At 38.4% G+C, this 12439-nt stretch overlaps 1 protein-coding gene across 2 annotated transcripts; it reads right to left on the bottom strand.

Annotated features, from left to right (window-relative positions):
* Positions 1-2453: 2453 nt before the first annotated feature.
* On the bottom strand, positions 2454-12404 carry MRPL30 (mitochondrial ribosomal protein L30). Of its 2 annotated transcripts, none has more exons than XM_079111353.1 (6): positions 12269-12404; positions 8167-8244; positions 5904-5984; positions 3018-3164; positions 2749-2822; positions 2454-2670 (listed from the first exon to the last, which is right to left on the bottom strand). In XM_079111353.1, the coding sequence occupies exons 2-6, from the start codon at positions 8215-8217 to the stop codon at positions 2538-2540; spliced, it is 486 nt and encodes a 161-aa protein (XP_078967479.1). In that variant the 5' UTR covers positions 8218-8244; positions 12269-12404; the 3' UTR covers positions 2454-2537. The 2 variants fall into 2 exon arrangements, with proteins under 2 accessions (XP_078967479.1, XP_078967480.1); XM_079111354.1 differs by having other exon boundaries at positions 12258-12345.
* Positions 12405-12439: the final 35 nt, after the last annotated feature.

Below are 12439 nucleotides of genomic sequence, written 5' to 3'. Positions count from 1 at the left end.
CAGTGGGAGTAACAAACATTTTGCATCCCAGGCTAAGCTACTGTGTCCTTCACTACTCATGAGAATAAAGAAAACTTCAAATCTGGGAACTGGCGGAAGGACTTTCTCAAGAATACCTTGCGGACACTCATTAATTGTCTCTGATAATACCTGGATCCCAGGCCTTGTATTCCTCTTTGGAGAACACTGTGTTTCCCCAGGGGGGACAATCACAACCTTGAGGAGTCCCATTTTCTCCTTTACTAGCAAACCAATAAAACATCTTCCTTCTTCTCAAAATTTTGTCCTTGTTATTGGATTGGCAACGGAGACAAGAACTGAGATGTTGGTATTAAATGCAGATGACTTCAACCCCACTGCAGGCAAGCACACCTGACACTGAAGCATACAAATCTCTCTCCAATATCCTTTAGGTTTCCATCTCCCCCAGGCCACATACACACTGCATATTCAATAATGGCAGAATGAAAATTAATGCCTTTAAGCTAATCAATGAGATCCGATTTCATTTCATGCCCATTATCTTAGATGACAATTCTGCATTAATGCAGGGCTCAAAAGCATCAGGACCTACATAAGATATCAGGACAATGAGCATGCCAACACTGGTGTTATCTGAGCTGGATGTGCAAGAGAGCAAGGAGAACAAAGGGTGGCTAGAACACACAGGTTCCTGTCTTCAACGAGCTGCTGTAGGCTTCCAGGTATTGATCCTCCCCTAAAGTGTATTTTTCTCCACCCCTCCAGGTGTCAGAAATAGAAGGAAATAAAGTAATTCTCCCTAAACGATTTCTTCCTCCTTTTTCTTCTTTTTACTAGCAATCTCAACTACAGACAGAGGTTCACACAAAGGAATATTATTCAGCCATAAAGAATAATATTATTATGGCATTTGCAAATAAATAAATGGAATTGGAGAATATCATGCTAAGTGAAATAAGCCAATCCCAAAAAACCAAAGGCTGAATGTTTTCCCTGATAAGTGGATGATATATAATGGAGGTGGGGGCGTGGGGGGTGAGAGAAGAACAGAGGAACTTTAGATTACGTAGAAGGAAATGAGAGGGAGTGGGGTATGAAAGATGGTGGAATGACACAGACATCATTACCCTATGTAATGTATGATTATACAAATGGTATGAATCTACATTGTGCACAACCATAGAAACAAAATGATGTACCCCATTTGTGTACAATGAATCAAAATGCAGTCTGTAAAAAATTAACAAAAAACTTTTAAAAAGTTCAAAGAACATCCATTTTGAAACTGAAAAACAGAATATTTTTGAATAATTTCTAAATGCTTTCATTTCACACTCCTGTTCCCTTAGGAAAAGTTACATACAGCTGAATGTTTTGTCCATGCGGAGTGCAATAATAACGTTTAGGCCAAATTAAATTTTTTAAAAATGGTTTTAAAATGGTTTCAGGGCCTCATGCGTGCTAGGCAAGTGCTCCACCACTAAGCTGCATTCTCAGACCTATTTTGGATTTTGAGGCAGGATCTAAGTTTCACCCAGACTGGACTTGAACCTGTGATCCTTCTGCCTCAGCCTCAAATCAGATTGAGAATTAGAAAATAAGTATTGTTTTCGGTATTCAATTTAGGGACATGAACCCATGTCTATATGTGAACTTACAGATTTGGAGGCACTGGATGCCGGATCCAGAAACGTCCCAGGTTTCATGCTTTTGGCAGGATCTCTGTTTCTACACAAACCGTAAGCTCCTGGCGTGTTGGGACCATGTTTTGGTTGGCTGTGTATTTCTCCAATACACAGCACAGTAGTCACAGAGTTATGGTTTAGTTATGGCAGTTATGTGCTGAAAGCTTAGTCCCCAGTGTACTGGTACTGAGAAGTGAATCTTTAAGAGGATCTTCAATGGAGGGTGGGGTCATGTTGCCACCTCTCAGAAGGGATCAATGCCTGTCCTGCAAAAGCAATAAAGACATTTCGGCTTCTTCAGTAAGCTTTCTTGCTATGTGATCTCTTCCACCACTTACCACTCTCCCACGTGCTCAGATCATATGACGTCATCTGCCATGCTATGACACTGTAGGAGGCCCTCAGCAGGCGTGGCTACCCAAGCTTGGACTTTTCAGTGTTTAAAACTTAAGCCAAAATAAACCTCTTTTCCTTATAAACTACAGTCAGGGATTTTGTTATAGCAATGCAAAATGGACTAGATAAAGATACTCAATAGAATCTGTAGAATTCAATTAAATTAGAAAATAATTTCTACAAAATATTAAGTTACTTGCTACAGTGTCAGTGAATCTAAATTTAGATGTTCAAACAATGCTGTTCTTACCTATTTTAGTTCTTACCTATTTTACAGTGAAATTCTTAGGGGAAAAGGGAGAAGATTAAATCAAGTAGTAGTACCAAACTTCTTAAGTCTATATGGTAAGGAAGAATCATAGCAGTCAGTGAAAAGACTGGGACTTAAAATACATCTTAAATATTTTAATGAAAACATTTTCTCACCAACTTTAAATACAAATGATTTGCACTTTTTAATCTGAAACTGCAATGTCAGGACTTAACTGCTTCCTCCTCCACCGGCTTCAGATGCCACTGCACGACTAATTCCCCATTGCTCTTGAGGCACGTGGTAGACATGTTTTCTTCTGTTGGAAGTCCTTGTGGCAGCTTCAGGGGCTGGATTCTGTGACAGGAGAAGCAGCATTTAGAATTACACTAGATAACACATTTTTAAAAACTGCTGAGATAAGGGACAACAAACCTTATCAAATGTTTAACCATTTTCAGTTTTGCATTCACTGAAGGAATATTCTTGTGGACTTGAGGGGTATGTGCCTACAAAGGAACAATGCTATAGATCAATTTAAAAAGCAAATGGCTGTGTTTTCAGAAAATGTTAAACTGAAGGTTCAGTCTGTTTAAATCAAAATTATAAACAAGTTACATTAAGTAATACATTTAAACAGTTTTAAAGTATAAACTGTAAAGCAAACTTAAACAACACTAAAGATGACTAAAAGAGTTGCATACTTTTTCTAATCCAAGCATCTTTATTGTGTTTTTTTCCCAATACGGACGTCTTTTTGTACTTTTTATTCTGGTAACAATGTGTAGTTTATGAGGGTGCTGTGGATCCCCACCGTATTTTTCATGATCTGCTGGTGAAGGCTGAAACACCTATAAAGGAAAAATTATAAATGGTAAACATTCAACTTACACAGTTTCTATGTCCCTCCCATCCCATTTTTTTCTTAAAAAATGCTTGCACTGGCGTGCGTGTGTACACACACTATAACACACACCTACTCTTTATATAATCCTCAACATGAAAGTAAACATTTCCATCAGTCTAGACTGATTACGCAAAAGGAATCTAAGAATTTCATTCTCTTAAGGAAAATATCACATAGGCAAGGATTTTGTTTTGTTTTTTAACCTGTGGGAACAAAGCATGAGCAACCAAATGACACTAAAGAAATCAAATGCCAAGAGCACTACAGGTTGAATGTCCTTCATTTGAAGATCTGAAATCTGAAATGCTCTGAAATCTATCAAACTCAAAGCAAACTGGAATACTCAATCAGTGAAGTCTAGCAAATATTCTAAACTCTAAATATCTCTGAAATCTGAAACTGAAAAGCGGCTAGTTATGATAGTAAGTTTTATCTGTTTTGGTTTTTTTGGGGGGGTGGGGGAATTTGGGATTGAACTCAGGGGTACTCAACCACTGAACCATAACCCCAGCCCTATTTTGTATTTTATTTAGAGACAGGGCCTCACTGAGTTGCTTAGCGCCTTGCTTTTACTGAGGCTGGCTTTGAACTTGAAATCCTCCTGCCTTAGCCTCCTGAGTTGCTGGAATTCAGGCGTGCACCATCACACCTGGCTTTTATCTCTGTATTTTAACACTATAAAATAATGCAGGGGGTGGGGGACCCCAAACCGACCGACCAACCAACCAACCAACCAACCATCCATCCAAAAAACGAAAAACCCAGGCTTCACAAAGCTAAACACAGTCTTTACCATAAAATCTAGCAACCATGCTCCTAGGCATTTACCTAAATGTTGACACTTATGTCTACACAAAGACCTGCACAGAAGTATTTGTACTACTTTGTTTATTACTGCCCCAAACTGGAAGCAATCAAGGTCTTTTAGTAGGTGAATACACAAATAAACTATGTAAATTCACACCATGAAATATCCAGTAATAAGAATTAAGCTATTAAGCCATGAAAAGACCTGGAGGAACTTTAAATGTACACTGCTAAGTGAAAGAAGTTAGGGAGAAAAGGCTACATGCTGCCCGACTACAAACATGCTGGAAAAGATAAAACTATAAATATGAACGCAGTAAAAAGATGGATGCCAGAGTTTGGGAGTTGGGAAGAAGGGATGAGCAGGTGGAACATAGGTGGTTTTTAGAACAGTGAAACTATTCTATACTCTTATGTGATGGTGGATACATGACATCATAGTTTTGTCAAAGCCATAAACTATACAACACAAAGAGTGAAGCCTAAACTTCGATCTTCAGTTAATAATGTATCAATGTAGTTTCATCAGTTGCAACAGCTATACACTAATGCAAGCTGTTAATATCAAGGGAAACTATGTTGGGGGAGGGAGTATATAAGGAAGTCTATATTTTCTGATCAATTTTCCTGTAAGCCTAAACTCCTTTATGCAATAATGTCTATTAATTAAAAAGCAAAATAAACAAAACCAATACAAAATGAAGGCCAAAATCAATTGAGGGCTTAGTTGGTGTTTTTTAAAAGAATGGTAGGTATATATAAATTTAATGGAAAAATCTGAAAGATTTATGTGATGGGCTGACAGAACTGGCTCCATGAGAATGTTATAGGCCAGACTCTAATGGAAATGACTAAACAGACTCCATTTTGCTCTGAGACTCCATGTTATGTAGGAAATAAGCTTCTCCCATGGGAACACCCCACCTCTGTGCCCATCATCAGTCACTTGGTGTGACATGTTTAATAATATACAATGGCAACTCCTATGTAGTAAAGAATTGCTCTCTTTTGATTCCTATTGCTCCTAAACAATGTACCATGTGAATGGTGATTGTGTGGATGTTAGCAAACATTCTTTAGTTTGTACCTAGGTAAGGGTCATTTTGACCCACTTCCCCCTCTGTCGATGATCTCATGATGTTAATGTGTAATTTTGAATCACAGCAACAGACACTTATGATTGATGTGATTTTTGGTATAAGAACCCCTACAACCCTGTGGTCAGGGTTGTTCTCCCAATAGCCATTTTTTGGGGGGCATTGTGTGAGACAGTCAGTCGGCCGGCTTAATAAAGACTCTCAAATTTGGACTTCTCAGTGGTGATCGGTCTGTTCTTAAGTTGCGCCCCATAACATTTAAAGTAGCAAAAGTTGATACAGAAAGCAAAGATGCAGAGTTTCATTGTGAGGGTCTGGGCAGGAAGGCCCACTGTTTTCTCAGGACAATGATGATACAATAAATAAATTAATTAATTAAATAAGGGGAAAAAAATAAAACAAGCAAGCAGGAATAAACACTCAGGGGAAAAAACAAAACAACACAAAAAACCCATCCTGTGAAGGCCAGTGGCACAAGTAACAGAAGTCTTATTTTTTATTTATTTATTTATTTATTCATTTATTTATTTTTGCGGTGCTGGGGATCGAACCCAGGGCCTTGTGCTTGCAAGGCAAGCACTCTACTGACTGAGCTATCTCCCCAGCCCGAAGTTTTATTTTTAACAATCATCATTTACATGAATACCAATGTTTTAAACTCTGTACCACTACAACATGTATAACTTAACATAAAAGCTTTCAATATTTCAAAATAGGTACATTTTAATACATAGTACTTAAAAAAAAAGTAGCATTAAAGAAAGACACATAGTTCTTACTTTATCTGGAATTCTTGATTTGGTAAATTTGTGACGAATCCAGACTGTACCAATCAGAGACTCCACACCTTTTATCACAGTCTAAAATATGAAATAAAACAATTCTAGTGCAGAAATCCATACCAACCAATCCTTAGGTGACCAGTCTGTTCTGACCTAATGTACAATTGTTTTTGTACAAAAGATGGATTTCAGTTCCTAAGCAAAATGAATACCTCCCCTCTAACCATTAACCAGCTTGGTAACTTTTTCCTGGAAGGACCATATACTATTTCCAGCTTTGGAGTTCTATAGTCTCCACTGCCAAGACCTGACTCTGCCATCATAGGGTGAAAGCAGTCACAGACAAACAAATGGGCATGACTGTTTCCATAAATTTACCCCAAAAAGTGCAGGCTGAATCTGGCCTGAAAGTCACTGTTTACCAACTCGTGCTCTAGACAATGTGCAATAACTCATCTTCAACAAAACAATGTAAAAGCTGGGTGAGGTTGTACACATCTATAGTCCCAGCTACTCAGGAGGCTGATGCAAGAGGAATAGCAAATTCAAGGCCAGCATGGGGAACTTAGTAAGACCCTGTCTCAAAATTTAAATAAATAATTCATTTAAAAGGGCTGGGATTGGGCTGGGGAGATAGCTCAGTTGGTAGAGTGCTTGCCTTGCAAGCACAAGGCCCTGGGTTCAATCCCTACCACTGCCAAAAAAAAAGAGGGCTGGGAGAGCTGGGGTTGTGGCTCAGGGGTAGCACGCTCACCTAGCAGTCATGGGGCACTGGGTTTGATCCTCAGCACCACATAAAAATAAAATAAAGATATTGTGTCTCCCTACAACTAAAATATAAAACAAAATACATAAAAAGGGCTGGGATGTAGCTCAGTGGTAAAGCACTTGCCTAGCATGTGCCAGTATTGCTTCCTTCCCCAAGCCAAAAAAGAAAAATAGTAAAAGAAATCCAAAAAAAGAGTGTCCAGTTTTCTTTCTGGTTTTAACAATGCCATTACTCCTAGCTCCTATCTCTTGTTCCCCTCTGTATTCCTCCAATCCTCTTTTTCTGAAACTACTGAAGAAAAAGGATTACTTGGCAGCCTTTCACACAGGAAGTGCTTTGTGGGTTGGCAAGTCACTCCTATCATTCTTTTTTAGCCTTCCCTGTATTGCAGGGATGGCATAAATAACTAGAAAATAGGCCACGGGGACAGGGACTGGGTGAGAAAGGAAAACACTGGGCTTCTGATCCTGGTTCTGCTGCCCACAACTGTGAGACATGAGGCACTTATCCGGCTAGAGGAAACTTCCTTGGTATTAAAAAGGAAACAATACCAACTTCATAGGATTAATCTGCAGTTAAGATAATGTATGCACAGTATTTGACATTATAATCATCTACAGCCAGTTGCAGGTCCATATCAAGACCTAGTATATATCTAGGGCTATCTTGCTGGGGCCACGGGTATAGATTAGGATATACCACTGTACTCTCTAAAAGAAAAAAATGAAAGATATACATGAAAGTACTACCATTAGTGGTCTCTGGAAGATTGTTTCTCTTTTTGCTTTTCTATATTTGTCTATGATTGAAATAATAAACTCTTTCTTGCTTGTTTCTTTATTTACTTATATACTTATTTTGTGGTACTGGGGATTGAACTTGGGGACACTCTGTCACTGAGCTACATTCCCAGCCCTTTTTATCTTATTTTTAAAATTCTGATACAGGCCCTAAGTTGCTGAGACTGACCCTGAATTTGTGATCCTCCTGCCTCAGACTTCCAAGTAGCTGCAGCTTACATGTGTGTACCACCATACCCACCAAAAATGTACTTTTTCATAACTGAAGGGAAAAAGCTCTACAACTTTAGGAAAATTAAGGCAGATCAAGGGGAATCAAGAGTAGTTGATTTTCGTCAGAATTTTCTCAGGAAAAATTGTTTTGTGGTTCCAAATCTGTTTCTGAGACAGGGTCTCAACAGGCTGGTCTCAAACCTGTAGGCTGAGGCGATCCTCCAGCCCCAGCCTCCCAAGTGATTGGGACTACAGGTGTATACCACCACACCCAATTGTGATTACAGATCTTTAGGGACAAAACTGCAGATAAACTATTAACAAATAAAATTAACCCCCAACACTGAAAAATTAATATAAGAGGAATCTGCAAAAAAAATTTACTTTGTAGAATTTAACATGTCTGTATGTTTTGTAATTAGGGGGAAAAATCATAAGCAGTAGGGGGAAGAAAGGATTCTTGAAAAGAAATGCTTACCTGTAGCCTGCCTGGGGCCCTCTGAACTACTGAGCGCAAAATCCCTGCCATAAGCCTAGTGATTGTTCTCTTCAGCAGCTGTGAGAAGTAGAAAGCAGACCTATCAGTCAAGTACGTCTTGGAAATGGACAGGACATCCTTTCTCTAGCGTTACCAAACCAATCAGCACATTAACTGTAAATGTGATTGAAGTTTACCAGTAAAATTTTATTTTAACATAAGAGCAAGAATTTACAGTAAATGTTTCATTCAGATTTCAGCAAAACCACAGTTAGTAATTATACATTAAACACATCCATCCCCTTTTGGTCCAAAGAGTTAGAGCCTTGGTTGATTTCACAAAAAGGAAAATGGGAGTTTACTATCATCATTCAACACATCTTCAGTAATGAGGTCAGACAAAGAAGGCTTTGTCACAGAGTAACAGGAAGGCCAATCTGTTTTCCAATGTCACCCAGCCATTGAGGATATGTGCTCTGGAGCCCAGTTCTCCTGATTCCTAGTACTATACATTTTCACTAAATCAGAATAATTTTCTGTTAAAAAGAAGAAAACTCTCACTTTTGCTTATTTACATTTTTGAATGATCCTAAACACACAGGCATTGCTTCTATAATGTAAAAAGATCATGTTGATGTAATCAGACACGAAACAGTAGAGCCTACTATACTGATGGACACTGAAAACAGAAAGATTAGGTTCATGAAGTATCTATCTGTCTATCTTGGACAGAGTACTTAATTTGTGTTTTAATTTCTTCCTCCAGAAAAGAAAATAATACCCATCTTTCATATGAATTATTCTACAAAACACTTGAAACAGTACCTGCCATATGAGAAACCCTCTCAATAAATTATAGCTTTTGTTACTGTAAGATCATTAAATCATTATGAAGCTAACAAGAATACTCTATACACTAAATTAGGGTGTGTGGTGTATGACAGTGTCCACCAGATTCTTGAGCATTCAAACTCTTCAAATCTTTCCTGTGATGTAGACAAACTGGAGTTGACAATTACCCAAGATGTCCCTGAAAAGAGCCAGACCTCAGAGAAACTGCTCAGCAACTGAACCAATCTAATGCTAAATTATTTTGTCATACTTCTTCCTCCCAAGTTAAGCATTATATACTAATCTTACTCATCTAACTTTGTACTTTATTAAATCTTTCCTTTATCCCTAAGATTCCAACAAAATCCTCTGAACTGACCTGACTTCCATTTCAACTCCCTAATGTCTTTTTCCCATAACAGCAAAATGTTATCTTGTTAAATCACATCACTCTGCTCAAAACCTTCCACAGGCAGATTTCTCACTGTTGAAGAGGAGGTTACATTTAGGAAGGGGAAGCTATACTGGATTTCTGTGGGAACTCAACGTTTAGCTTTATGTAGACAGTGAAGGATGTGGAAATAATTATATACATAAGTATATATATATATATATATATATATATATATATATATATGTTAGCTCTGTTAATTGAGAGAACCTAAAATCAGTAACACCCAGTAACAATGAACAAAAACAGCACCCAGATCTTGGTTTCTAATAGCATTCTAACAAAAAGGAGCAGGTCTCCTTGAGAGATGGCTGATAATGTTTGGAACATCTTAGAGTAACCAAAAAAAAAAAGGATGACTCAAAAAAAAAATAATTGACTTATAACGTGAACCAAAATATAAATAAGTTCATACAATATTAATAAGTGGATAAATTAATAAGAAAAAAGAAACAAATGTCCCATATAGAAGAATTCTAAGTAACTTATGTAGACACTATAAGGAGGTGTAGCAAAAACTACTCACCCCTAAGTGTGGGCTAAGGTTAGCAATCTGCTCTCAATGAGTATAGTGCAGTAAATGAGAAAATAACTTCACAGAAGAGAAACCTGACAAACACTACCTCAGCCTGTTGATCAGCGTTAATTAATATCAAGTGATAATAGTAAAGCTGTTAGCAGGTACACTTGATATGATGTAATGAGAATGGCACTTTACCTCCATGTTTGTTTGTTTTCCCTCAAATCCATAGGCCCATTCTAAGAGAAAAACAAGAGACTCCAATCGAGGGACACTGTGCAAAATACTTGACCAGTATCTCCTCAAATACCTAACAGCCTTAATACTGTCAAGGTCATCCAAAACAAGGAAAGTATGAGAAACTAGTCAAGGAGAATCTGAGGAGATATGATCATTAAAGTATGTGGTATTCTAGATGGGATCCTGAAAATAAAAAGGACATTGGGCAAAACAAAGAAAATTTGCATAAAATAATTATGATTTTAGTTAATAGTGTATCAATATTGGTTCATTGGTTAATAAGTGTACCACAAATGATTAGTAATGGGTTTGGCACATATATGAACTCTGTACTACCGTCACAACTATTGGAAATCCAAAATTATTTAAAAAAAATAAAACTTTATGTATTGAAAAATTAAAATCTCCCGTGCCTCTCCATTTAATCACAGTGAAAGACAAAGCCCTTAACTCCTCCATCCCACCTTAATTCCCTCCATCTCTAATTACTTGTTTAATCATCAGATAAGCTTTCCCCTTTCTTGCCCTGCATCTAACCAAGCAGTCATCCTCCCTTGAACTGGAAGGATGGCTAATCCATTCACCTCTTTCAGTTTGGGGCTTAAATTCCATTTTCTCAATGAGGTCTGCCCTGATCATATTATTCGACATTTCACCCATACAAATGTTAGTATTCCCAATCTCTCCATTCTACTTGATATTTTTCCCACAATCAGAATCCTAACACCATTATTTGTTAGGTTTGTTTTTAGTGTTTGTCCATGTTACTTCCTTGAGACAAGCATTTTTTAATTTTGTTGTTTCTGGCTTCTTTTACTTACAGGTATATTTCAAACATCTTCCTAAAGCAGCATCTGCCTCATTGCAGGCATCTGATAAGTTTTTGCTGAATGAAATTTACAGACATCAGCTGTGACAGTAAGAAGTTTTGTCTTTTCGCCCACTGCAGTATGGGGAGGGGCGGGGACCGGTATTGAGCCTAGGTCCTCATACATGCTAAGAACTCTACAAGTGAGCTGCACCCCACAACCCAAAAGTTACATCTTAAGGAAGTAAGAGATTATTTTTATAAAAAAAATACCATGCATCATTTGAGATATGTCAACCCATTTTTATTCTTAAAAAATGCCTGTGAAGGTGTGTGTATACACTGAAAAACTCTGGAAGATTGTCAAAAATTAGCATACCCCTGTGGGGTAGGCTACAAGGGTAATTGTTCCTTTTATGTCCTGTAATGTCTGATAGGTTTCTTGTCTTTTTAAAAAAACACATTCACCATACATGCAGTGGTTCTCTTAAAAAAGACGATTCCTTCTTCTAAAGGGAACAAATCCCACTATTATGTATAATTATAATGCACCGATAAAATATAGAAAGAGACATGAATTTAAGTATATGAGGGCAAAAACACTAATTAAAAACGTAGAACATGGAAGTTCCCTTGCAATAAACAAAGATTTCTAAAGACAAGATATGTATTTCTCTTCTCTAAACTCCCATAGCGCCTAACTAGTAGTAGGCAGTCCTCATAACTGCCTCTTGACTAAAAAGGTAGAAGCACCTTTGGGTAGGTGACGATGAAAACGTGGTCGGGAAAAAAAAAAAAAAAATCAGTTTTTGGCAAATGGCAAATAATTGCCAGCTCCGAAAGGTTTGCATTCTAAGATGCAACAATCTAAGAATAGGGCAATTTTGTCTTCAGTTTTAGAAAATTAAGTTGGACTGATCTTCACATAAGCCCATACCCATAAGTTACGAGAAAGCAGCACGGACAATGCTAAAACAAACTTGGGAGAATTCCTCTCCCAAGCTGTCCCGCTTCTGCGGTTCCGCCCTAGAGCGACCCGCGTTAGGGCTCACCGCCCGGAGTCCCTCGAACCAGCAAAGGATCAATGGCTTTTCGCAATCAAAGCGATGGGGTTGGGACACAGGCCCATAGAGTCGCCATGACCCGCCAACTCAACATGGAATAGGGACAAATCAACCGCACGCCGCAGAGTGCCCAGAAACACACTGCCCGTGAACAATGAAATACTTGAAACCACGCACCCCCGACTCACCAGCGCCGGCTAACAGCGCAGCCTGAAGCTCCCCACCGGCGGAAACCCAGCGCAGGAAGGACGAACGAGTGCGCCACTCAAACCCTTCCGTCGCAAGGCGCGCGATCCTTTGGTTCCGGGGAAGGGCGCGTTAGTAACCGGCAAGTTCCTCCCACTGAAGGAGGAGCCTAG

The sequence above is a fragment of the Sciurus vulgaris genome (assembly GCF_902686455.1).
Source record: "Sciurus vulgaris genome assembly, chromosome: 14".
Lineage (NCBI taxonomy): Eukaryota > Metazoa > Chordata > Mammalia > Rodentia > Sciuridae > Sciurus > Sciurus vulgaris.
This window is presented reverse-complemented; position numbering and strand designations above follow the sequence as displayed.